The sequence below is a fragment of the Trematomus bernacchii genome, unplaced genomic scaffold (genome assembly GCF_902827165.1).
Source record: "Trematomus bernacchii unplaced genomic scaffold, fTreBer1.1, whole genome shotgun sequence".
Lineage (NCBI taxonomy): Eukaryota > Metazoa > Chordata > Actinopteri > Perciformes > Nototheniidae > Trematomus > Trematomus bernacchii.
Window position 1 is genome coordinate 1,281,492 of NW_022987966.1, and position 26,943 is coordinate 1,308,434.

At 42.2% G+C, this 26,943-nt stretch overlaps 3 protein-coding genes across 5 annotated transcripts; 1 reads left to right on the forward strand and 2 right to left on the reverse strand.

Moving 5' to 3' along the window:
- Positions 1 to 1,418: 1,418 nt before the first annotated feature.
- On the reverse strand, positions 1,419 to 5,825 carry foxa3 (forkhead box A3). Its single transcript, XM_034115909.1, has 2 exons — positions 5,403 to 5,825; positions 1,419 to 4,094 (listed from the first exon to the last, which is right to left on the reverse strand). The coding sequence occupies exons 1-2, from the start codon at positions 5,472 to 5,474 to the stop codon at positions 2,811 to 2,813; spliced, it is 1,356 nt and encodes a 451-aa protein (XP_033971800.1). The 5' UTR covers positions 5,475 to 5,825; the 3' UTR covers positions 1,419 to 2,810.
- Positions 5,826 to 10,460: 4,635 nt separating this feature from the next.
- Positions 10,461 to 14,970, reverse strand: irf2bp1 (interferon regulatory factor 2 binding protein 1). 3 transcript variants are annotated; one of them, XR_004554764.1, is made up of 4 exons: positions 13,663 to 14,970; positions 13,104 to 13,431; positions 12,680 to 12,763; positions 10,461 to 11,682 (listed from the first exon to the last, which is right to left on the reverse strand). XR_004554764.1 is itself a non-coding variant. In XM_034115875.1 (3 exons), the coding sequence occupies exons 1-2, from the start codon at positions 14,682 to 14,684 to the stop codon at positions 13,149 to 13,151; spliced, it is 1,305 nt and encodes a 434-aa protein (XP_033971766.1). In that variant the 5' UTR covers positions 14,685 to 14,970; the 3' UTR covers positions 10,461 to 12,763; positions 13,104 to 13,148. The 3 variants fall into 3 exon arrangements, 1 of the variants encoding a protein (XP_033971766.1); XR_004554763.1 differs by having other exon boundaries at positions 10,461 to 12,763; positions 13,055 to 13,431; XM_034115875.1 differs by having other exon boundaries at positions 10,461 to 12,763.
- Positions 14,971 to 15,088: 118 nt separating this feature from the next.
- Positions 15,089 to 23,079, forward strand: polr1g (RNA polymerase I subunit G). Its single transcript, XM_034115876.1, has 3 exons — positions 15,089 to 15,271; positions 16,015 to 16,159; positions 21,851 to 23,079. The coding sequence occupies exons 1-3, from the start codon at positions 15,196 to 15,198 to the stop codon at positions 22,614 to 22,616; spliced, it is 987 nt and encodes a 328-aa protein (XP_033971767.1). The 5' UTR covers positions 15,089 to 15,195; the 3' UTR covers positions 22,617 to 23,079.
- Positions 23,080 to 26,943: the final 3,864 nt, after the last annotated feature.

Here is a 26,943-nt window from a genome sequence, read left to right on the forward strand (position 1 = left end):
TACACAGAGGGCAGTGGTGGAAGAAGTATCTTGTATAGTCAAAGTAATAACACCACAGTGTAGAAATACAATGTCACAAGTAAAAGTACTGCTTTCACAATGTTACAAAGTACAAAAGTATTAGCAGCAAAATATACATAAGTACCAAATCCAAAAGAAGTCCTTATCCTAAATGGCCATTTTTAGAATAATATATATTTGATTATGTTATAACTAGTGATGCATTCATGTGGCTATCATTTTGATTTAGCAGCTGTTAAAGGATGAGAACACATTGATACATGTTCATACTACAAGGTATCTCCATCCATTCATTTTTATATTAATAGAATTAACCTGCAAAACTATTGTTTTCAAATGAATGTTGTGAGTAAAAAGTACAATATATGCTGCCAAAATGCAGTAAAATTATAAAGTTACATAAAATGGAAATACTCAAGTAAAGTACATGTACCTCTTAATTGTACTTAAGTATAGTACTTGAGTAAATGTACTTCCAAACACTGACAGTGGGATATAACAGACGTTTGTTTAAAGACTCCTCTGATGTTTACAGGAAGAGATGTTTTTCACACTGAAAAAACTGAAACATTGACTTGAATTAAATATATCATGTCAACAGGTTTCACATAACTGTATTATGTTAGTTGAAAGCAATAATATTAAGTTTAAATCAAATCTACTAGGTTCAACCTAATATTATTCTAACTAATCTAATCAATTATGTGACATTTGTTGACAGTTTTTTCAGTGCATGTTTACAGTTTGTTTGGTATAACAAAAAAGGATCTGAGAGAAAGACCTTGCTTCCACTGTTTGGACCGGGTCAGCGGCAGGTCAGTGGTTTTTGGAGCGGTCCGGGCCTCGCTGTGCGGCCCGGACTGCAGAGTTCTGCTTTGAGGCTCTCAGCGTGATCCAGCCGTGTTTAGTCTACCAGTCCTACATGTCACACACCACAGTCATTTGGTCAGGAGCTGTTTCAACAAGACGCTGCTATTCCTCGCCAGACAGGTGAAGAAGAGTTGTGATTGACTGATCGACCCGAGGAGTCACGAGGTCCTGTCAGCAGCTCTGCGTGATCTGTAACCGGACATTTATTTGACTTTTCAAAATGTTGTGCAGAGGTGACGAAAAAGTTTGTTGCAGAATATTTGTAGAAGATGACGAAACGCTTTCAAAGTACGAAAAAAGCGATTTGGAAGAGATTATTTTGATTTGAATATTCTACAAGTCTTACCTAATTTTACATGTTAAAACCTGAAAGAGTTGGTCTCTTTTTATGATTTTATTTTGTGAAAGTAAGCAACAAACTAAGCTTGTGATAAACCTTTGCCCAAAAAATTCACTTTATTTACGGTGAAACAATTGTTGTTTCATTTGGCTTGTGACCTCACCGACAACAAACACTGATTGAAAGAAAAAAAACACAAGCAGCATTTCTTCCCACATTTTTTGCCTTTTTAATAAGAAAAAATGAAACATGAATCATTTAAATCACATTTAAACCAACAGAAACAACAACAACAAAAAACTATATATTATATCAGCACACTTCCAAAGTTTGAAAAGCAACATTGCTTAAATAAAAGACATTTCTCTTTTGAACTAAAAGAAAAAGGACATCATGTGACCTGAAACTTCTGCTGTTTATCAGAATAATCCTTCAATAGGTGGTCCATACATTGATCTCTGATCAGATCAGTAGTCATTTGAAGAAAAGGCACTTTTTTTGGACAGTGAGGGTTATTTGACACCCATTTAAATTGTTACACGGATCCCATTGAGCTGATGCATTGACATTGTAGAGGGGGTGTTCCTAAGTATTGTTGTAACACACACACTATCAGCCCACCTGGCCAGTGGGAGCTCCATAGTGCAAAGTACTGTATGTAAATCCTCCCATAGTGCATCTCTCCTCCCCTCCGACTGTTTAAGTAACTGACTGAACTCCCCCATGCACCGCACCAGCTATCTGCTATTCCAAATGTTACAGTCTGTAGAGAAGCATTTGGGTTTAATGCTCTCCTATAGGTAACAAAAACATTGACACAACATGTTTTTTAGTCTTCACCACAGTTACTCTGCCTCGAGCCTTCTCTGTGCTCCATCGAGGACAAAATGGTCTTCTTCATATCAACCAAAATAACAAACCATTTTTAAAAAGTACAGGATTCATCAGCTTCATTTACATTGATGAATGGGACAGAAATGATGGACGTGTGAAATGCTGTAACACAAAAATAAGTTGTCTCCCACTGCAGTAACACCTGCCTGAAGCAGTAACCTGAAACTCTCCGTCTTTGGATTTAAGAAACCCTATCGTGGGTTATGACTGGTCAACAGAGCGCTATACAAGATATATTAAAATGTCTTCCCTTTATAAATAAATGCAAATATCCTTTTCCCCCCCACATTACCTCTATTTACATTTTGTACAAAGCCAGTTTCAGCGTGTACAGTGCTCGTGCAGAGACAGGATCTGACTTCTGTATCGACGCACACACAGTCACCAAAGTCTTCGTCAGTTAGGACTTCCTACCATCCAGGTACACTTTTCTGTCCTCCATGTAACCAACCAGTCTCCATGTTCTGCAGAGCTGGTCGAAGAAAAAAACTGTTCTTTGGTCCCTCAAACATGGCAGCCATTTTAGATGTGAGTCTCTGCCGAGGCCACTGGACGGGAGCCAGAGAGGGAGAGAAAGAGGAAGATAAAGAGAGCTGCGGTGTCCATTTTAGGCAGAGGGAAAGAGAAGTCTCCATCGTGGCTCACTTCGATAGACGTGTGTGTGTGGGGGGGGTGAGTGTCCATATTAGGAGGCGTTGAGCACCGAGCGGCTGTACAGAGTTTGGTAGTAAGCGCCTGAGTCCATGGCGGTGGGCCCCTGGCTGTCATAGATCTGCTTGGCCCCCACAGGAGAGCCGTTGGCGTAGTTGTTGTAGGCCATCACCTGGTCCTGGTAGGACTTGAGGTCCATCTTCTGCTCGTTGGACATGAGGTTGGTGATGGAGAAGGGGTGGTTGAAGTTGTAGTGGGGGTCTAGAGACTTGAGGGTGTCGCTCTGCAGGTCCATGTGCTGCTGCATGGTGCTGGGCAGGAGGTGGCCACTGCCCCCCACTAGAGACTGGGAGTGGAGGAGCGGGTTGGAGGAGGTGGAGGCTGAGATGGACAGGGAGGACGAGGTGGAGGAGGAGGGTGGCAGGGAGATGGGGGGGCTGTGGAGGTGTGAGGAGGACAGGGACGGGCAGTCCAGAGGAGCCAGGGAGTTCCGGGTGTGCGGCTGGTCTTCTGAGTTGTCTGAGTGGGCTGAGTCAGCGCCCTCCGACCCCCCTGTGGGGCTGTGATCCTCCCCCAGGTGGTCTCCAATGTGGCCTCCTTTCCCCTCCTGGTTCTTCGCTTTCTTTGCCAGCTTCTCCTCGATCTTGAAGCGTTTCTGGCGCCTCAGGTAGCAGCCGTTCTCGAACATGTTCCCTGACTGCGGGTGGAGGGTCCAGTAGGAGCCTTTGCCCGGCTTGTCCGGCGAGCGCGCCACCTTCACAAAGCAGTCGTTGAAAGAGAGCGAGTGGCGGATGGAGTTCTGCCAGCGCTGCTGGTTCTCGCGGTAGTAGGGGAACAGCTCCATGATCCACTGGTAGATCTCGTTAAGGGTGAGCATCTTGCTGCCGCTTTGCTGGATCGCCATGGTGATGAGGGAGATGTAGGAGTACGGCGGCTTGGCGTGGGTCAGTGAGCGCCGGTAGGGCTTCGGGGGAATCTCCTTGGGCCCGGGCCGGCTCGCAGTGGGGGGGTACCCCAGCTGGCTCATGGACTGGCCCATGTTCTGGTAGTGGGATAGGGAGCACAGGGAGCCTGGGGCAGCGCTGCCCAGCTGGTGCAGGGGGCCCGAGCTGAGGGAGGACGCCACCGGGGAGAGGGGCATGTGGCCGGGCCCGGAGCCCATGGAGGCCAGTGGGGAGCTGCTGAGGCTGGAGCTCGGGTACGCCAAGTTCATTCCTGCGGGGGAGGCGGTGGCTGGGTTCAGGTTGATGTAGTTGTTGATGGAGCCCATGGTCATGGAGCCCAGACCGGAGTTCATGGTGCTGGCAGGGGAATACATCTGGAGGAAGAGAGGAACACAAGAACATCTGGTTAATTACAAACAAAACACAGATGACATACTTAAATAAAATGATAAAATATAAAGAAGTATCTCGGTCTTTTATTTATTTTGCATTTAGAAACCAAATAACACTAAATTCTATAGCCTGCTATTTATTGAAATAAGAGCATTTAAAGTAAATGTGTAAATGTGAGAGCAAAGCGTTTTGACTCTATTCAAAAAGCGACTCCTTATCAATGCACAATGAGGCTCTCAGTGCGCGGAGAGGACATGGATTTCACACAGCGATGTTAACCTGAAATGCGTAAAAAGCGCGTCACGGCGTCTCCTTCAGACGGCCTCCTCCGCTGATTCCATGGAAAAACCAAGTAAACCACTTTTTAAACTCAAGTGGAGGAATTTGATTGTTCTATATATTTTTTTATGTTTATCAAGGACGAATAATTCCAGATTTTTTCTTTGACAGAAAGTTAAAAGTAGGCTATTTTAAAATCCCAGGCAGACAGGAGGTCCCTCGGCCCGCTCTCTGCTCGCTGGTTAAATATTATCAGACTCTTTCTTCTCGCTAATTTCATCAGGGAGAGGTGAGAGCTGAAGCTGCTGATGGAATTAACTCTAATTGAATTAGTGAGAAAAAAAGTGTCGTTACATTTACACCTGAATTGTTGCAACACTTCCGCGGCAGCATGGAATCAAAAGAATAACCTCTTTTTATGAGCAAAAGCTCTTTTCTTTTCATTTTTCGTATTGTTTTAGTTATGATTTGTATTTATATTATGTCCCAATCATTACATTCAATTGAAACTTCGAATTAACAGTTGGTAGGCTTGTGAAAAAAAAAAACACTTAGCGTTCTTCTATTTTTCTTCTTTTTCAATGGTCTTTGTTTATATATTTTCTTTTACTGAATAAGAAATAATATTGGGTCCGATTATGGGCTTTTTCTTCTGATAGTCATTACCCCTGTTAACATGTTTTATTATTATAGCCATGGGAAAATGTGCATCTTGATATTACATGTCTCTGTTATAACATATATTAAAGTATTACGGTAGGCCTAATAATACAATATGTTCTCGGGATAGTAAGATCTGAATGTAAATCATTTATTTTTAAACAATTTATCAAAAGATTCCAGCTGTTTTACGCACAGAGTCTTGCTGTAAAAGTCCGCAAATAAAATGGTGTCTTTTCTTTTTCACAGGCATTAAAACCCTTAAACTCATGCCGCTGTTAAGAACACAAGGAAATAAAAACATATTGTTATTGCTGATATATTTGACTGCATGGTGAACGTGTCTTTACCTCGCTGGCCTCGCTGTAGAAAGTATTCCACTCAGGTAGATCATGTGCTTCCATCTTCACAGAGCTCAACATCCCCAACACAAGTCTTTGGAGGAGAATCAAGTTTCTATGACCGTTCTTTTATCTAGAAAATAAATATAAAATCCTTCACAAAATTGGAAGTTTTCTGGGGGAAAAAAATCCCAAAGCAGACAGATGTCTCCTTTTGCCAAGAAACGCGGAGAAAATATCTAGGAAGAATCAAAAGTTCGAGAAATGAGATGGTGTGACGCTCTGCTCCTGGGAATAATAGAGTCAATATTTCTTATTGGTCAGGCATCCATTGTTTCATAACATATTCTTGTTATGTCTGCAGATGTTCTGGTGGCCCGTTTCTTCCTGTCTGGGGGCCTCGGGACGCAGCGTGCAGGCGGAGGTGTAGCGCGCAAATACAGCAGAGGGACCTGAACGCCTCTTCTTATAGGGAGCCGAAGGGGCCCGCCCCACTCCTGACATTTCAATACCGTGTTAGGATCCAGGAAGGGCCCCGCAAAAAGGCCGATGTGGCCCCCTGGCGTGCTGTATATTGGCCGGCGGCTGCAGCGGGGCCACCCGGACCTGCGACCGTCCCATAATCCTTCAGTTCCCAGCTGAGGAGAGTTTTTTCCTTTTAAAATAGCAGCAAAGTTCCCATTAATTGCTTTTATTGGTATAATTTAATGTTTACCAAATGATTAGGGATTTAATTACATTACATTCATTACGTCATCATGACACAAAATCACATCACTTGCTCAAAAAAAGAAAATGATACCGAAATACGAGAAATACATTAATCAAAGAATAACAAAGTTGATGAAAACTGGTTGTCATTCAATAATATTGCATCCCCACTCATACTTGTAAAACAACACATAAACAAACAACCCCCCCCCCCCCAAACACACGCTATTAACATGCTTTCAAGTTAATAATCAAACCGGTTTTGATTATATATTTGTTCTATAAATGGGATCAATTAAATACTTTGCCCAAATGATGCAATGGTGCTTCCTTTCAACCATAACACATTCATTATTTTTCAATTGTATTCTGCAGCTTTGGAAATACAATTACATTTCCAAAAAGGAAATGATACGACTTGTTCCACATAATATTGCATTTTTGGAACAAATACTATCTTGAATACGTTTTTGGTAAAGAGAGTCTGTTTTGTGACGTGTCTGCGTGGGTTCGTCTGTATTTGTGTGTTTTGTGTGTTGAGGGGGTGAAAGTTGTTAATTCCCTCGGCTATCACTTCTATGAACCCAGCCTACAAACTGAATATGAATGTGTTGCGTTCTTTGAGGGTTTAATTGGAGCAACCGCCAAACTTATTACATGTTCTGGGGTTAGATAGTCAAATATTTTCCTAATTCTCAGATAGTCAGGGAAATATTTGAATATCAGAACATCAGAGATCCAATCAGAGAACCCCTCGAGGTTCCCACACTGATAATAACCCTTCACATACTGATGCATTCTGCCACACATGTGCCACTGCAATAAAGTAAACTCACCATCAACATTTAAAGGTACACACATACACTGAAAGGAAGCAGTTCTCTTGGATCAATCGTGCGTAATTGTGACCATTTTCCATGGGAACCTTTTCTCTCCAAAGAGGCCTTCGCGGCGCGCCGTCGCAGAGAATCATAATAAATAATGAGATCCTGTAATGCATATAGCCCTGGCTCCTGTGTGCTGGAATACACATCGGCCTGGCTGCAGACGGAGGCCTGTGAATGTCAATGCCTCTGCCTAATGGCCAGTCAATGGACATGTAATTGATGCGCAGGCGGGAGGGCGACGGGATTAGACTGTGAGAAAAGATCTCGAGGAAATAAGAAATAACAGGAAGGCACATGAGCGCGCAGATGCACCAACACAAGCATCACCCGGTGCATTTTATATCTGTAAAGTGTTTTCATGTTAAGACCATGATTGGTGCATCTCTTGCTTTGGTCGTGTTGCCTTCACGGGGAAAAATATTGAGGATTAAATCCATTTACAAATCAACCAGAGGACGATTTTCTTATTATTTACCATCAAATGATCAGCCATCATGTGTCCTGCCTTTTTATAAAATGGTGGTTCACTGGCTGATCCTTTGATGGTAAATAATAAGAACATCGTGTATAGCTATATATAGGCCTATACACAACATATAGCCATAATCAGAGGTATTCTCTGCAGGCCATCACTCGGCGAGTATCGCCTGTTTGCAAAACGCAGTCAGATCGATTAACACTTGGAATGAGCTAACACCTCAGTGTCTGTAATGATGTAATTAAGCCTGGGAGAGGAGCTTTCTTCATGCTTAAAGCTGTGACTTCCAGTTTATGATCATCATAATCATCATAACGAGTACACAAACAATAATGACAAACAACATATCAAGTAGTTTGAGGGATTGATTCGCCTGTGTGAGGTACATTTCTACAGAAGTTATACCATTTGGTTTATGTGATATATTTAAAAACTGAACAGATAGATTCAAGCAAAGGATGGTCCTCTAAGTAAACAACCTAACCCTAACCCAAGCTTATATTAATGTTTTATCCATTCTGACAGCAGAATTAATTCCCATATCAGCAACCAACAGGTCTTTAACCACAATTCTAAAACAAAAACTAAACTCCAACACAGGAGTTTCAAAGCTTTACATAAATAGAAATGTGTTGCCTTCAGGGGATTGTGGGTCTGCTCTCCTGGAATACACTAATTACTACTTCCGGTGATTATAGAGAATAACTGGAGAGTGGAGATGATGTTGTGTTGATTTTTTGTATTTATTTACTGTTATCTGATCGTATGATAATCATGCAATATGTGTTCAGATGGATGCTCTTTGAACAGGGTGTATTTACTTTTGTCCCACACACTGAGGGCTGAGCTCTGTATCTCGGCCATGACTCATCCAGCTGTCTCTAAATACGCATCTGAGGTTGGTGTAATGCTCCTTTAAGGTCCTCCATGTTCTCCAACACACATCCTCTCTGCGGGCCGCTTTTCATGCCAATGGGCCCTCCACCGTCCATTAACACCTCTATAATTGCTTTAACAAAAGCTGGGCTAATGGAGGAAACGACAGATCAGCCGAGGAGCAGGCGGCCGGTGGGGAGGAATAATTAACCCCCCCCCCCCCCCTCTTATTCTTCATGATAAAATGAGCGGCTTTATCACACAGAATTCATGACGTGGTGCCAGACAGACTCTGTTCTTTCAGACAGAATCAACACAAAAGCGCCACCTGGTGGCCAGAAATCAGAAAACCTGCAGAAGCTTTTTTTTCTCAAAAGTCTGGAAAGACTGAACAGTTGTCCTCGGGTCAAATTCAGCCTGTTCTTAAAATAAATAATATCGAAATTAAATAAGGGGTTATTTCATCTGATTGCAACAAAATAATAATTTCCAATAAATAAATGAAAATGTCTTTTGTGTCATATGTGCTGCCATTACATATTTGTATTGGTTTCAACACAGTAACTGACTAAACTATACCAGTCTGTGGTAATCCATCAAGATGTGATCCTCTGAGTTTAGTTAACATAATTCAACATTTTACCCTTTTAACTGAAAACCTAGCTTTCATTTTCTGTAAATTAGGTATATGGACCAAATAGATAAGCCACACCTGAATGAGTTAGAATGAAGTTGCCTTTAAAGGTATAACACATATTTACAATATGCTTAATAAAGAATCAAACCAGGACTAAATACAGTAACGGGAAGACACAAAACACAACGGTAAAGAAAATGAACTGAAATGCAATTCATTACACATACACTGATGCTCCTATGGAGTAACTGAATGTAACACCTGGATATTTCATTTGTAATAAACCATGTTGCATGTCCATGATGAAAGCCAGCAGGACCAAGTTCAAGACTCAATGGTTTGTATCACACATGGACTTCTCTGTGTTCTGTTAAAAAAGTAGCACATATTCTACAACTAAAGGATTAAATCTCCATTTGTGTTTAAAAATAACGCAAGCAAAGCAAGGTTAAAGGCCTGCACACAATGAAATACCTTTTTTTTTGAGAATGGTCATGGAAGTAGATACACTGGCAGAAGTGGTGTATCACATTACATCTGGTGTGGAGTTGACAGAGGAAGTGTGGGGAGGATCCATTTAAGTAAATTAACTAATACACAGATCACCTAAATTCAAAGAAAATAACACAATGTAACACATTTCACTTTTAACAAAAAAGGCACTATTTTCTGGTCTTGTCCTTGTTAGCAGGATATCTTTATTTGATATTGAAACATTTACAAATGACAGATTGGACCTGTGCATGTATGGTGCTGTTTGGTTGTTCTGATGCTTCTCTTGCACCGCCACATTGAGTACAGCAGACCCTTATTATCAGAGAGAATGATCCTCATGGAATTTGAGGCAGCACGCAAAGAGAACGTTTCAGAGGGAGCAGTTATTAAACCGATTAGCTGAAGTCCTTACTGTGTGATGCACTGTGGTGTTGGATACAGTTATGTCAAGTTAGGCTTTTTCTCTGGTTGTCTGGTTCCAATGTGGGTTGTGTACGTTTATTTCTTTACTACGTGACTTGATAACTTAAAAATAAGTAAATTATACTTATCAAATGCTATGATAGTACCTAAAAAATGGCCACAATTAATTTAAATAAAGTAATCCTAAGGCTGTGATGTGGAAAAAGTGAAGAGATCTTAATACTTTGAATGCTCTGAATATGAATGCCCCAAAATGTGTCATGAATGGGTCAGTGTACTGTGAACTCCACATGTCATTAAACATGTGTCCAAAATCAATTGTAGCTATGGTCCCTGTATCCAAGGTAATGCAAGATTACAAAATCAATACTGGACTTGTGTTCAGAGAATCAACTGAGCTCAATGAGAAATAAGATATTACGCTGGGTTTATCAGGAAATGTGTCTAGTAAAGTTTGTAATCAATCATTATTTAAGTCATGACACATTTGTATCTTGATGAAAGTTGTCCTCAGTATTTAACAGGACTAAATATTCAGCTCAAGAACGAGAAAAGAGGTGCAAGTTTCCATCCCGTTTATTCCTGGTTTCTATTTTGTACATGAAGCTGCAATAAAGCCAACAGATCTAGAGATGACACATAAAAAAGGAAGAGATGTGAGGAGAGACCGTATCAGGACAATGAATGGCTGGCCCCTTTACAAAGGCTCCGATCAAAGCAGAGCCGTGTGATGGCGACAGCAGGGACACAGGTTAATCATTGAGCAAACAATAAAAAAAGCCACTGCACTTCCCCTGAGGTTCCCAGACACACAAACAGACGGTAAACATTTAAAAAGGCACTTAACAAGGGATTGCATGACGTATCAGTGCATATTAAACTGAAATTCCACTTCTTCAAATACATTTTTTCTTCAACACACCTGATCTGTGGGATACTCTTATCAATATAACAGTATTTGCTGCATACTGTAGACTTTTAATATGAAATCCCATAATTACAGTAGACCACGTGGACCTGTAAACTGTAACGGCTTGATGAAGAAAAGATTTCCATAAAACATTTACATCCAGAAACATCAATTTGGGCGTACAGTTACCTTTGGTTTGTCTGTGCTTCTGTACTGTCGAGTACATGTAGAGCATAAAGAAAGAATCCCCCGAAAAGCTAATTTGTATAAAATGTGACCAATTTTGGATTGTTCAATTCATGAACATTCAATATTTGTACATTCTCTGGCAAAAAAAAGTCTGATTTACAGTATGTGTGATCATCCATGAATGGTTCTATGGATGTGAATGGAAAGCACATTCCAGAAGACGGTGATTTATTCAAATGAAGATAATTAATGTCACCATGTGCTGAGTTCAACCATGAAAATATATATATATATATTTTTAAATATGGACTGCGTTCCAATAATGTGATCGGAAGTCTTGTGTCCATTGGGAGAAACAACAATTCTGCTTTTAGGTGGATTCTAACTTTTAAAAGAACTAAATCTTTAAGAAATGATAAACAATCATTTTTAATTACAAACGTTTGCATATGACTAAGGATTGCACAAACTATTAGATCTATACAGTATATACTAACATTGAACATTCTAGTATAAAACAGTCCTAGGCCTATCAATAGATATCTTCAATATACATTCGGGGTAAAGCGTAGGCTGGGCTGGATCTTGTATGAAAGCAACATTTAGATACAGTTACACACACCGAGTCTCTGAGGCTGGTCTATGCTCCCACACACTCTCCTTTCTCTGCGTCACTGTCAGCTCTATTTAACGCCGACATAAAAAACAAAAAACACAAAAAGAGAAATGTCATTACTGGCATTATGTCCATATTTCATGTTGTTTTACAGGATTTTTTTTTACTATTTTCTAGGAAAAAAAAGGTTGTATGGCAGGACACAGATTCAGTCATATAACATTAAAACATATTACATCTGTCTTTCAAATTTAAGGTACACTTTTCATTATAACGGTCCATTTTATGGATTTTACGGTCAGTTGTTCACGTGAATTGCATTCGTAGTACGCACAAATGTTTTGTTTGGATCAAGCACTGGCAGAGACAATGGCTAGTTCTAACTGGTTTCCACTGCATGCTGCCGGCAAACATTTGATCATCAAGAGAAAGATATATAGAACAACCGTGGCTGCTATTTCAGTACAGCATTTGTGTTGGATTCCTCAAAATAAGCTTTTGTGCTTTCTGGCAAAAAACTGTGGACCATGGCTACTCTCTGTGAGTTTAAGAAGGGTAATTTGAAACAAAAAACATTGCTATACTGCTAACAAGCTACCTTCTGCTGCTATGCTAGCTACCTTTAGCAGATCAAATCAATGATAATGATATATGAATACACTGGTGAGTAGCTATATATAGAGTTCAGTAGTCCTGTTGGCACTGGTTGTTTCTTAAGGTGCTTATTCAACATGTAGTGAGAATATATTGAATGTCATTACAGCATTTTTAGAGTTATTGTAATGTAGTTGTAAGTTGTGTGGATTGTAGAAAACTCCTGTTGAAAAATATGTGTTGCTTCAGCCCATTGATTTCCAGCTGCTAACAGTAGCTAGCTGGCAGTGCTAATGTGGGCGTGATCAGTTGTTTCAACTGGCACAACTACAAGTAACTTGACAAAAAGTAGCCACTGCTGATTGGCCCTGAATATCTGATTCCAACAGTACATCATACAGGCATTTCAGGTCTGATCATTGATAGAATAGTCAATAGAATTTGGTGGTGTGAGTAGTTGGAGTCGAGACCTGTGAATGTTTTCTGAGCTGTGGTGCTTCTCCTCTGGATCTCTCAGAGCTCCATTGCAGACGCCTCCTTCTGGTATGCTGTGACTGTGGAGAAACAAAAAGCAAACCTAAAACATAGAATTACACCAAGTGACACCACCTACCATCAAAGCAGTGTGATCTAGATTAGCCAAATCTTGTTGAACATAAATAAATACAGTTACAACACTTCAATGAAAGAGATGTTGTCATGCAACATATATGCAGACTAATAATGTTTTATATCTTCCTCTCTAAAACCCCTTTATTCATTTATTTGTTCGTCTACATTTGTTATACCAATATCCCAAAAGACATTGGAGTAAACTAAGCTGCTTTCTCATGAAATAGCCTCACTATGCCAGCTGCTCTCAGTGTACAGCTGCTCAGACGTCTGTGGACCTGCCTGTTGCTGTGTTAGGTCCTGGCTTGGTTTCCATGGAAATCCCCATCACGTCTCCCTTTCTTTTTTGACAGTGACGTCTCCGCTGGCAGCTCCGCCCCCGGCCCCGGGCCCAGCTCCCGGCCCGGGCCCGTTCCCAGCTCCAGGAGCAGCAGCTGATGCAGCTCCTGCTCCTCCAGAGCCCAGGATGGTGGAGACCTCTCCCTGCATGAAGGCCCAAGGGGGGCTGTTGGGAGACGTGTCCAACGGACAGCGCTCCCCGCTGGGACAGTACACCTCCCCATCGCCCCGCCGGCTCTGGATGTACACTCTGGTGCAGGGGAAGCAGAACCTACATTTGGTGGAGTTAAAGAATACATTATTACGCATTGCTGTGAGAGATAACATCCACTTATACATATTTCAATAACTTATTGTAATAAGAAATAAGAAAGCATTCTTGAATTGGTAGTTCGTCTCAAAACCAAGTATTTTAAAAATAGAAAAATATATAACAAATGTTTTTAGGCTGTTCACTTCAATATGCAACCTTAAAAAGACCTAAATAGAAAACAGAACCAACCTATGCCCGGGCACTGATGGACACTGTACAAAGTGTGTGTCTTCCAGCCTCTCATGACACAGAGTGCACGACAGAGTGTTTCCTGTGGAATGGGTGTTGCTGGCAGATGCTGATCCCAGCTCAGAGGCACCACTGTGGGGTAACGCTGCAGCTGTGGTGGCCGCCTCTGCTGAGGAGCTGGATCCAAGGGGTTCCCCTCCAGACCTGGAGGTTAGGGGACGTGGCTGCCTGGCTGGAGATGAGGCAGGCTTGGGGCTGGTCTGGCTCACACCTCCAGCTGGGGTCGAGGATGACGAAGGGAGGCCTGAACTCTTGCTGGAGCTGCTGCCAGCCACAGCACTGTGGATCTGCGTCTGATTCTTGGACTGGTTCAGGGATGAACTGAGCTCTCGCTCCAGCTCCGGAGTGATGAAAGGGGCTATCCCCATCCCGATCCCCAGCTGTCTGCGGCTCATCTCGGACAGCACCGGTGCAGGGAAGATCATGGGGTTGCTCATGGGGTTACTCATAGGGGCTGTCCTGGCGGTCAGACCCGCCGTCATGCCCGCAAGTAGCCCATGGGGAATCCCTGCGATACTTTGAGTTACGAGGTTAGGATTGATAGTAGCGCCTAGCATGGGTCTTCTGCTCCCGCTGGGGCTCTGACGGTTTACTTCTTGTTGAGGCTGGCCGTCACGGTGCAACCCGTTGGGGGGCACACGAATAGCTGACACGGTGACTTCTCCTCTTCCTCCCCTTTCGAAGCGGTCCATGTGCGGCCTGCCTCCCTCCGCATCTCCTCTGCCAGATGTGCCGTGTTTATTGGGCGAGGGACCAGGTGACCTGACGTTACCGTCCTGCATCCCATGGGTCCGTTTCAGCTGTCGGGCACTCGCTATGAGGAACTCTATCTGATTAGCTCCTTCGTAGTTCACGCAGCCACGGCAAACCACCTCGCTGAAGTCCCACACCACAGTCCACGGCATCTTCGGCAGGTCGCACAGGTAGCACCACTGGCGCCGGGAGGAGGAGGGGGACGACATGGCTGCAAGGCTAGCCTGCTAACCTGAGAGGCTGCTAGCACACGTTAGCTAGGTTAACCTGTTTAGCTCTGGCAGGTGCACGCCCTCCTTTGCTAAAGACTTTCTTCTTTAACGGAATTCAAGCCGCTTAATAACAATGTTAAACATCCTACGGATATAAAATTATAGCAAAGTGTTCGGTTTTCTTTGCTCTTTTTTTCATATGTTTGTTTTGTTTACCCACTTCGGCCCGCTCTTGTCTGCTGCTGTCAACTGCTTCCCGACGGACGCTGAAGCGTTACGTAACCTTTCGAGGTGCATTTTGGGTGTTTGAGTTTCCTGCCCAGGTTTTGTCAACGCAAACCAACGTACAGTGGCTTGTTTTAGAACTACATCAGAAACTGGCACGGAAGTGAAGTAACTAAAGTTCAGAGGTCATCTGGCGTCAACACATGTGCGTCCACTGTAGCCATGCGTTTTGGTGTAGAAAACTTGTAATTTGAGCAGTTTGTGGTTATTAGTAAACCTAAGAATGCCTAGAGACATGTCATCAAGCGAGGATGAGGGCAAAAACACTGCAGGATCATCTGTAAAGCAGAAAGAAACTGGTAAGTTCTCACATGTCGGATGCACAAAGCTGCTGTTGCTAATGTTTAGTTCAGCTTCATGTTGGCAGCTTTACTCAGGAATAGAATGCAAGCAAGTAAATACACAGTACAGTAGACTGTAGTGGCTCAGCCCCACATACAGGGTTTACACTACTAGTTTGATTCATTGCAAGAGAACAATATATGTTTAAAGTGTAGCTATTGTTAGTTTGATCATGCAGCACATCATGCACTTTTATTCTGGGACAAGAACTGTTTAATGTATGTGAGCTTATATTTAAAATAAATAAATAGATAGATATGCTACTTTTTATCTTATATGTTTGTTTGTTTGTATGTATAGTTTCTAAATATGTAGGTGTGGAGAGCTGAGCTTAATAATTTCATCGTACAGTGCAACTGCCTGTTATACTGTGTATACAAAACAATATCTATAATCTTAGCTCTATCTATGTTAACAAGAACATCAGTTTAGTTTAATTCAAAATGATGCTCGGCAATGTGTCATCCAATATTTTAGAGATACCATTTAAATGACCAGCCTTTCAAATCTCTGTTTCATAAAATAACAGTTTTGGCACCATAGAAAATATTTCATAGGGGAGGTACTCACAAGTAAGGTAATAAGTTAAAGTTAATTCAATAAAAAGAGTGCTCACGAGTCACAACTGTTTGCACATGGCTGCTCTGTGTATTTCCAATGCTCTGCGACGTGCTGAAATGTGTTCTGTTCTGATCCACAGAGAAGAAGATGCAGCAGTACCAGTGTCCTGCTGACTTTGTGTCTTTCAGACATAAGCCCTGCAGCAGCACTCTTAAAAAGAGTCTGGAGGAAAACAGCAATGAGTTATGGCTCATTAAAGCTCCAGCCAGCTTTAAGCCAGAAAGGTAGGTGAAATATTTCCCCTTGGTCTGTTTCTTTATCTCTGGCTCTCATGCCCAGTTTAATTTACAAGAGGAACTATATTTTCTTACAGGCAGGTTCTCTCTGTTCACTTTATTGGGCAGTTGATATTAACCTTTCCATTTGTTTCAATATATATTTAACATATCACTACTTCCAAATTATCCCTCAAGCTGAATAATTATTATTTTCAATTGTCTATAGCAGGGGTCGGCAACCTTTTTGATATGAAGTGCCATTAAAAAAAAATTTTTATCAGCGTGCCGACGATCGTGGATTATCAACTGGGGGAGGAGGGGAGCCTCGCTGCGGGGAAGCAGTGTGTGGACCTGTCAGTGCAACTTACATGATGTTTTTTGAATTTAACAAACAACTTTAAATAATTGGTATAAACGGCATAATAATAAGGACGATCGTCCGTTCTGTGATTCTCCACAGATGGCCTGTCCGCCTCTTTGTAGCATATTATTTCGATGAGAGATGAGCAGATCGCCACTGGGCTTTCAACTAAAGACACAGCCACGCAAAAACTGCGGCATTTGTACAGCTCCTTATGGGTAGCCGACTGCAATTTGTGAAGTGTGGTGAAACGATCAGCACTGCACCACGGAGGAAAGCGGCAGAAAGTCGCCTGGAGTTAAAGAGAGCGGGGCTGCGTTGCGTGCATGGCTTCCTTCTGCAGGTAACGGGGAGACGCGCTCTGGCGGCGGTCTCGTTCAGGATCCGAAAATATTTTTTAAATATTTTGCACACTTATTCCACTTATTCCTAGTGTGCCACTGGTTACGGTGCCGCGTGCCAATGGTGGCACGCGTGCCAGGGGTTGCCGACCCCTGGTCTATAGCAAAGACTCGCTTAACAAAATATGTTTTACAGTGGATCACTGCTTTTGTTTTCACAGTTTTGAGGCTGCATACATTGCACCAATCATTTTAAATGAACATGTTAACAGGACAGCGATGGTCAGAATCAGAAATCCTTTATGCTTAATGTACAAGTAATCATAGGTCCCAAGTTAACATAAGGCGCTTTCACACCGCAGTACTTTTCCCACAAAGGTTCTCATGAACTAAGTACAGATCGCGTTCACACCGGAATAAGTCCCTGGGGGATGATTAGGCAAATGAAGCCGCTGACGTCACTTCTTCTTCTGCTTTGGGTTTACTGGCAGGCCGCAAACAACTGTAACGTATACTGCCACCCGAAGTCCCCGGCCAGAAGTCCCCGGAGTTGGGGACTGGCTTCAGTAGAAGCTGCTGGGACTCCCGTCTAAAAGACCTTTGAAGTCTCATATATATGAGCTATCATCCCTCTGTTTTTAGATGAGAATAAAGCAAAAACTGTCCAGTATCAAATACTAATATCACTTCAGGGTGATAGCAGGACACCCCATCTAGTCACTCAGATAAAATCAGGACAATCTGATGTGCAGTTTCAAAATAAAAGATCTTTGAAGTCTCATATATATGAGCTATCATCACTCTGTTTTTAGATGAGAATAAAACAAAAACTGTCCAGTATCAAATACTTATTTCACTTCAGGGTGATAGCAGGACACCCCATCTAGTCACTCAGAGAAAATCAGGACAATCTGATGTAGAGTTTCAAAATAAAATACTTTTGAAGTCTCATATATGAGCTATCATCCCTTTGTTTTTAGATAAGAATAAAACAAAAACTGTCCAGTATCAAATAGGGTGGCGAAGTCACGCCCATCTACTTCCGCCCCATGGGACCTTATTTCGGAAAAATAATGTATTGAAGTCAATGGAGAGAGAAAACTTATCTTTCGATCCCGTTTGAATTGTGCCATGAATTACACATATGATGTTTGTCAATCTTAAAAAATAATTTCCATGTCAAAAAAGTCACAGTTTGTCGTAAAACTGTTGAAATATAAGACTATGAAAAATACGTAACTAGAAAGACTAAAAATCCCAGAGTCGCGTAAGTGATGTCACAATAGCTAAGATCAGCGCCATATAGATATAATCTATCTATATGGCGCTGGCTAAGATAAGATAACTTTAACAAGATGCCTGTGTGCTTAGTACCAGGTTGTTATTATACCAGCAATGGGTCTTGCTCGTTCTTTCGCTTCCCGTCTGATGAAAGGACCAGCAGTGTCTGGATCAAGCTAGCTAGTAGCTAGCACGTTAGTTAGCATTACAGCCTTGTCATTTTTATTAGCCTTAACATGAAGTAACATTAAGTAACCCAAAATGTTAAACAGTAAGAGTAGTAGTCATATTTCGTGAACCCTTTGAAGAGTACTGTCACCGGTGTGATCATTCTATAATACACAATTTAAGCCCGGGGGAGAAATGCTAACGCTAGCATTGACGATCTTCTCTACTTCATGCTATCTGCACAAATGGTTGACATTAAACATTAAAACGACCAGGCAGTTCAGAGAGAATCAAAGGAAGGCATGCAGGCAGCTTTGCATGACATTCTTCAGGACGTGTTTGTTGGCGATAGTGAGGGTAGTCAATCGTTTTGTTGACAAGACAGTAGTGACGGTCATCTTGGTGACGTGTGTTGTTGACCAGAGATGTAGTTTATTGAGCGTTTCACACAAACAAATGTGTTACTTCACAGTTTTACGACACATTTTTTTTTTTTTACTTGCAAAATTATCTTTTAAATTGACACACATCATATGTGTAATTCGTGGCACAATTCAAACGGGATCGAAAGATAATCTTTCTCTCTCCATTGACTTCAATACATAATTTTTCCGAAATAAGGTCCCATGGAGGTCCACCGGAAGGGGAGGGACTTCGCCACTCAATACTTATTTCACTTCAGGGTGATAGCAGGACACTCCATCTAGTCAGTCAAAATAAAAGAAAAAATATTAAAAAAATATACTAGATGGGGTGTCCTGCTATCACCCTGAAGTGATATTAGTATTTGATACTGGACAGTTTTTGTTTTATTCTTATCTAAAAACAGAGGGATGATAGCTCATATATGAGACTTCAAAGGTCTTTTATTTTGAAACTGCACATCAGATTGTCCTGATTTTATCTGAGTGACGAGATGGGGTGTCCTGCTATCACCCTGAAGTGAAATAAGTAGGGCTGTCAGTCGATTAAAATATTTAATCGCGATTAATCGCATGATTGTTCATAGTTAATCGCGATTAATCGCAAATTAATCACACATTTTGTATCTGTTCTAAATGTACCTTAGAGGGATATTTTTCAAGTTTTGAATACTCTTATCAACATATGAGTGGACACGTATGCTTTATATGTTTGTTTATTATCATTTGAACAATGACAAATATTCTCATGAATATTAAACCTGTGAACATTTCAAATATTCGCCTCAATTTGTGTGTGTGTGTGTGTGTGTGTGTGTGTGTGTGTGTGTGTGTGTGTGTGTGTGTGTGTGTGTGTGTGTGTGTGTGTGTGTGTGTGTGTGTGTGTGTGTGTGTGTGTGTGTGTGTGTGTGTGTGTGTGTGTGTGTGTGTGTGTGTGTGTGTGTGTGTGTGTGTGTGTGTGTGTGTGTGTGTGTGTGTGTGTGGTGTGTGTGTGTGTGTGTGTGTGTGTGTGTGTGTGTGTGTGTGTGTGTGTGTGTGTGTGTGTGTGTGTGTGTGTGTGTGTGTGTGTGTGTGTGTGTGTGTGTGTGTGTGTGTGTGTGTGTGTGTGTGGTGTGTGTGTGTGTGTGTGTGTGTGTGTGTGTGTGTGTGATGTGTGTGTGTGTGTGTGTGTGTGTGTGTGTGTGTGTGTGTGTGTGTGTGTGTGTGTGTGTGTGTGTGTGTGTCGTTGGAGCTATGTGCAGCTCAAGGCATATATGCTCGAACGGGAGCTGCATGGACGCTGCAATCATGTTGCGCGCACTGAGTGTGCTGACTTTTCGTACAATGTCCCACTGTCTGGCTACCTGCATAAAGTCAAGTGCTCGGCGCAGTTGTCGGCGAAATGTCGCTCCTCTGTTTTTATTGAAACAGCTCCTTATATCCGTTAGCGCAGCTAGCTAGCACCAGATGCTAACAACAACAACACGTAAGGTGTGCCTCGCTCGCCCCACACATACACACACCCTCCCGGTCCTCCCGATGGCCAGTCCGGGCCTGACGGTGAGCGTGGAAGTGTGGTCTGCCACAAGCGGGCGGCGGTAGCGGGGCTGTCAGCATCAGCTTGTAGATGGTATTTTAAACTCGATGCGCTCTGAAACTACGGGGCGGGGCGGCCGAGGACAAAAAATACACATGCGTTAATCGCGTTAAAATAATTAGTGGCGTTCATTTTTTTTTGCGTTAACGCATATTAACTCATATATGAGACTTCAAAGGTATTTTATTTTGAAACTCCACATCAGATTGTCCTGATTCTTCCTGAGTGACTAGATGGGGTGTCCTGCTATCACCCTGAAGTGAAATAAGTATTTGACACTGGACAGTTTTTGTTTTATTCTCATCTAAAAACAGAAGGATGATAGCTCATATATGAGACTTCAAAGGTATTTTATTTTGAAACTCCACATCAGATTGTCCTGATTCTCCCTGAGTGACTAGATGGGGTGTCCTGCTATCACCCTGAAGTGAAATAAGTATTTGATACTGGACAGTTTTTGTTTTATTCTCATCTAAAAACAGAAGGATGATTGCTCATATATGAGACTTCAAAGGTCTTTTATTTTGAAACTCTTTAAGTTTTACATTCAGTCAGTTATAATGTGGTAGTTATACGTAGTTTGTCTTACATTATTATTGATCACATTAGGCCTATATAGTACATATTTTAATATGTTTGGTATAATTGTTATTGACCGAGTAAGCACTATTATTTTGAAGGCAGTTTTTCCAGACCGCTACCGTAATGCATAGGATATTCACGCACCGCAAAACAACGCAGATGCTGGCTTGACTGTGTTTTCCGAAGTGGAGACTGGCTTGACCGCAGTTAAAAAAAGGGGGTAAAAAGGTTCTCATTAACTAATTTTAGTTCCGGATTTCTTTGGTGTGAACGCAACATTTCGGAACTATATCGGAACTAAAGTGGGAAAAGTACTGCGGTGTGAACGCGCCTATAGAGTGGTGCAGTGGTGACATATTATTTTTAGATTTTTCTATTGTAAATCGGATTATTTCACAAAATGAACTCTGTGGCAAAACTTGTTTATGATATTTACACGTTTTGTTAAAGAGACATTGACTTTGCAACAGGGGACCCAGAAGTGGTAAAATGCTGACTAAATTATGTGATTTAGGACTCATGCAAATGATAGCAAAAAGCTAGTAATGCGAGTAATATCTAAAATGCTTCGGTTAGCCATCATAAGCTACCGGTCATACCAGACCAAGTAAGGCTCCAGTAGCAAACATTATGAGTGATGTAAGGGACAGTTGCTGCAGTTCATTGACCATTCAATAAAATTAAAATTAAATAATTATAAAGTTACTTCAGAAATAATAATTTAAAAAAAGAAGATTTTTGATTCAAATACAATATTAATATATATATGTATATATATAAAAAAAAGTCAGCCTGACAGTGGGGCAGTTTGTGTGTGTGTGGTGGCCAGCAGGTGGGGCTGTAGAGGGTCTTCATGCTAAAACATCAGAGATGTTCTCCAAAAGTAGATAAAACAATGTTGTTGGTGTAAACTGTTCCCAGCATGCTTTGTGTGAATGAGCCTGACCTTGCCTCTCCTCCCTTCAGTTTCAGTGAGGTGAAGGTCCCCCTCTCAGGTCTCAAGTCCCTGAAGGTTCCTACTGGAGCTAAGACAGGCAGTAAGCATCAGATCTACAGCCTCCTGGCCTCCCCCCACGGCACCTCCGGCCTGCGCCTGCTCACCAGCACCAAGAAGTCCTCACATGATGTGGTTTTCGGCCCCGCTTTTTCTGGCTTGCTGAACGTGTGTGAGACTTACGGAGACCGCAGCGCCAACCAGGCCCCCCAGGTCATCCCCGCGGCCCCCGCACCCTCCATCCCCCCGGGGCTAAAGCAGCGATTCCACCCCTTCGGCAGCAGGACCCCCACGCTGACCTGCGTGGCAGAGAGCGAAGCAGACGGAGCCACATTCGGGCCCTCGTCTGCAACTCTCCAACCCCTCGTAGTGAAGCGACCTGCAGGAGAAACATGGCAGGTGGAAGACGAGGAAGGGCGGAAAAAGAAGAAGAAGAAAAAGAAAGAAAAGCGGATAAAGACGGAAGGTGTGGAGGAGGCGGAGAGGGCTGTAAAACAGGAACCGGTTACTGAAATACAGGAAGAAATGACGGAGCTCCCCCTTCAGGAAGGTGAGGAGAAGAGGAAAAAGAAGAAGAAAAAGAAGGACAGGGAGCGAGAGGAGGTGGAGGAGGGCCTGGAGCCCAGTGTGAAGGTGGAGGTGAAATGTGAACCAATGGACACTTTGTATGGTGATGCAGTAGAAGGCTCTGGAAAAAAGAAGAAAAAGAAGAAGAAAAGCAAAACGGATGACGACTAGTCTGTTGTTGTTCAATGTTTAGTTTTGTTTATTTTTTAAGCCTTGAGCCAGTCTGGGAGCCATTACTACTAATTCACTCCAGCAAATTGACGGATTACATAAGGCTGGCAGGACACTCAGAAAACATGGATTCATTGACTTTAGGGCCAATGTTCCTCTCATTGAGGCTCAGAAAGGGATATTTCACACATAAAGAATATGTGCAGCCACAACCATCTTTGAGAACAAAGCAATAAAAGTCAACACTGGGACTACTTCAGCATTTCTGCCAGTTTCTGTCAAGTTTCTGGGATTATGCTCACATCCAAGCTGGTCGCTGGCGGAAACCAGTGATGACACAAACACGGAATAAGATTCTCTGTCATGACATGTTATTAGATTTTTGTTCCTGAAGGCTCTTAGTATGTGTTGGAAAACACATGTTTCAAAACTGCAGAAACAATTAAAGGAATTGTAAATGAAAGAAACGTGTTTGTGTTTTTGTCCCATGAACCGTTCCAACATTTTCCTCTGGTGCCTTGTTGGAGCAGTGTTTTCATTCCGGAGGAATGGAACTTGAACCTCGGGTTGTAACTCTGAATGTGGCTTCTAAATTGTGCTACAATGGAAAAGTAGTTCGGTAGATTTTTAAATATCTGGACGTTTTGCTGGAACTCATGTCATAATAAAAGGAAATAGTTTACTGATGCGGCTTTCACACCAGTGCTTTTCCCTTTCTAGCTCCTAGCGAGAGCTTTTCTGGTTCAGCTCCGGTTTCCCTTTTCAGCTCCCGCTCTGTTCACACTGCCCAGAGCTGCCGCTGCTGCGTCATGACGTCACAGTTTACGTCGCTGATTTTCTCCCACAACAACAACGGGCCGGGGACTGCGTCGGGTCGATGATCGTGTTGCTTTTAATCATACGAAGTCAGATTAAATTAAATAACGACTTCTCCAACCTTATACTTTTCTCCAGAGTGCCGTGGTTCATTGTTTATTAATGTGTTTCAGCGGCATTTACCGACCGCTGCAGTGCTGCTGCTCTTCCACGGGAGTGTATTCTCCCGTTAGCTCCGGGTTAGCTCACACGGCTCTAAAGTATTCACTGTCTGACTGTCACACAAGCAGCTGATACATATCCCCAGTTCCCCTTAAGTGAATGTGTGTCAGTCTGAATTGACGCTGTTTGGCATCACAACGCTGTTATGAAAGTTTCTCTGGTATAACATGGGTGATGTTAGCATAGCAACCGAAGCTAAACTGACTACTTGCTAAGCCGTTTTCTACAGGCACATTTTACCGGCGTATTTTTCATTATGATTCTACTTGTGATAGTCGGACATGACAACCTGTGCAGCCCATGTATTGATTCCATCCGATAGCTGCTATAATACAAAACAAAACGTCTGCCTGCTCTCCACAATGATCAATAACAGTGAACGGATGGTCAAAGTAAGGGGTCCTGCACGCCTCGACGTAAGCGACGCCGCGTCATAGCTCCGAAGCTCTTGCCTCTGGACCGACAATTTTTTGGAGCTGGAAGTGAACCGCATTCCGGAGCTATGACGCGCCGCCGCTGCGGTGTGAACAGGAAAAACCGGCGCTTTTCAGGCTCTAGCTCCCAGCAGGAGCTGGAAAAGCGCCGGTGTGAAAGGGGCATAAGAGAATCTATTTGGTATGCAGACATTCACAACATCATTTCATGATTGAAGAGCCAGGTATTAATAGGATAAGCTATAGGCCAAATTTAGTGGAACACTTTGCCTTAAAATACTCTATTACAAGTACAAGTCCTGATTTCAAAATGTTACTTAACTGAAAAACAAAAAAGTATTAGCAAATTCTACTTTAAGTACAACAAGTAAAGGTACTCGTATAGCATAATGGATCTTTTCACAGTATACTATTATAATGCTTATTATAGTATCAGGTAAGAGCATTTTAGTATTTTGGTTGGTGAATGTTGAGCCATATTTTGTTTTTATCATACAGTCTATGGTTTTTATAAGTGCAAAGTAACTATGAATGTTCAAATAAATGTGGTACTGCAGCATCAGGACAAAGACCACCAGACTCAGAGACAGTTTCAACCCAAAGGCCATAAGACTATTAAACACCTGAGCTTGCACTATCTTTTATATATATTTTTGAATGTCTTGTAAATTGCACTGTTGAGGAACCTGCAATCTAAGTCTTCCTACATTACATAATTACACTGTAGTTGTGTTTATGTCATGACAAACCTTTGAATCTTGAAAAAATAACAACTTGATCAAATAGTTACTTTCCACAACTGGCTTTAATCTGTTGGCATGCTATAATACATATTTAAATAATCCTGCCTTTCAGCACACCATACTGGCTCCAAAAACCCATATTGGTTGATCCCAGGTCCTTAAATCTCTGCATATCCACCTCCATCATGACTCCATTGAATTGAATGCAACAGGAAGGAGCAGCAGTGACAGGCAGATGGCGCCACACTCCACCTGATCCTCTTCTGAACCACCTCAACCTCTGAGCTCATTACGGACATGCTCCTATTTATTCTCTCTAATGCAGCACATGTCTGCTGCTGCTGTCCAGACACACAAACACAGGGTTATATATTTTCCATTTTCTGACGGCATCATGATCTCAGTGACACTCGGGTGAAGAGTCTCAGTCCAGGCTCTGCTGCCCCCTCCCTCCCTCCCTCCCCTCCTCTCCCTGCTCTGCACCGAAGTATGGTCCTGTTTCTTGCACTCAGGCACCTCTGGCACTATCACACTCTCCCCAATCTGCACAATGACTACTTTTACTTTTGCTACTTTAAGTATATTTTGATGCTAATACTTTTCTACTTTTACTTGAGTAACATTTTGAATGCAGGACTTTTTTTTTTACTTCTAACTGAGTATTCCTACACTCTGGTACTTTTACTTTTACTTAAGTACAACATCTGAGTACTTCTCCGACCTCTGGCCTTACTAATTCTAACTGGACACAAAATGAGCAAAAGTGTACATACCAAGGATACATTTTAAACTAGTTTGCTCCTCAGTGAACTGCACGAGTCTAACCATGATGGTGTGTCGTTTTTTGACGCAGCAGCCATTAGCAGAGCGCCTCAGATGTTGGATCAAGCGTTTCCCCGTGAGTCACATCTAATGCCAGATCTCTGTGTATCCTCACAGGTATTTTGTGTGTGTGTGTGTGTGTGTGTGTGTGTGTGTGTGTGTGTGTGTGTGTGTGTGTGTGTGTGTGTGTGTGTGTGTGTGTGTGTGTGTGTGTGTGTGTGTGTGTGTGTGTGTGTGTGTGTGTGTGTGTGTGTGTGTGTGTGTGTGTGTGTGTGTGTGTGTGTGTGTGTGTGTGTGTGTGTGTGTGTGTGTGTGTGTGTGTGTGTATATATAATTTTTCAACATAACATTTATTTTCCTTCTTTGAAAAAAGCAGTTGTGCTTGTCACTTTGATTTAAACCAGTAAGACCAAATATAAAATACAAGTCTATCTTATTTCAAAACATGAAATGTGATTTCCTATTGGTTTGCTTCCAATTATGTGTTATATCCAATAGATCTTGTAAATAACCCCACTTTGTCTGATATCCAGAAAATCCTCATTTGGACCAAAGGCTGGAGTTGGGAGGCCAAGGTGTTCCTTTGTTGAAAAGTGGGGGGACATAAGAACGAAACGTTTACTTTAATTAGATGTATTATCTCAACAGATTTAACATAACTCTATGAGTTTAGTTGAAATCAATAATATTAAGCATAAATAATAATAACAAAATATTAGGTTCAACTTAATATTATTGCTTTTAATTCTTAATGCTTTTAGGTCCCATTACATGCTTTAACGGTTATTACCCGTCCCCTTGTGTGTTATGTAGCTTGTTCTGCATGTAACCGGTCTGCAGAGTCACAAACCCTCAAAGTACACCCTGTAGCGAATAAAACTCTAACACAGAAAATACCTGTCTATGCTGCCCCAGAACGCCTCGTTGGAGATTTCTCTTTTTCCATGTTTTTCTTCCTGAGTATAGTGACGTAACGATACCCAGGACCAAATGGACCAATCTGCGGAGCTCCTCACACACACATACTCACTCAGCCTTATATTTTCTCAGCCGCGGCTCCGCGGATCTCCGCACAAACACACACTCAGGCTAAGTTCCGCGGTGTCTCGCTGTCTCACAGACCCCACGCAGCAACCAGGAAACGACACCAGTAATCCAGCTCACACTGTCCTCGAGCCTCAATGGGTGGAGCAGCGAGCCCCGCAACGTCCCGCCAACACGGCACCCAGACCCCACGCAGCATTCTCATCTGTTTGTCATTACTGGTGTCATTTTCTGGTTGCTAACAAA

Excerpts from the sequence above, each read along its gene's own strand:
- polr1g (XM_034115876.1), top strand. The coding sequence starts at position 15,196 with ATGCCTAGAGACATGTCATCAAGCGAGGATGAGGGCAAAAACACTGCA. Across the intron at positions 15,272-16,014 it reads TGTAAAGCAGAAAGAAACTG|AGAAGAAGATGCAGCAGTAC; the intron begins GTAAGTTCTCAC and ends TCTGATCCACAG. Across the intron at positions 16,160-21,850 it reads GCCAGCTTTAAGCCAGAAAG|TTTCAGTGAGGTGAAGGTCC; the intron begins GTAGGTGAAATA and ends TCCTCCCTTCAG.
- irf2bp1 (XM_034115875.1), bottom strand. The coding sequence starts at position 14,684 with ATGTCGTCCCCCTCCTCCTCCCGGCGCCAGTGGTGCTACCTGTGCGAC. Across the intron at positions 13,432-13,662 it reads CCATCAGTGCCCGGGCATAG|GTTCTGCTTCCCCTGCACCA; the intron begins GTTGGTTCTGTT and ends CACCAAATGTAG.
- foxa3 (XM_034115909.1), bottom strand. The coding sequence starts at position 5,474 with ATGTTGAGCTCTGTGAAGATGGAAGCACATGATCTACCTGAGTGGAAT. Across the intron at positions 4,095-5,402 it reads TCTACAGCGAGGCCAGCGAG|ATGTATTCCCCTGCCAGCAC; the intron begins GTAAAGACACGT and ends CTCTTCCTCCAG.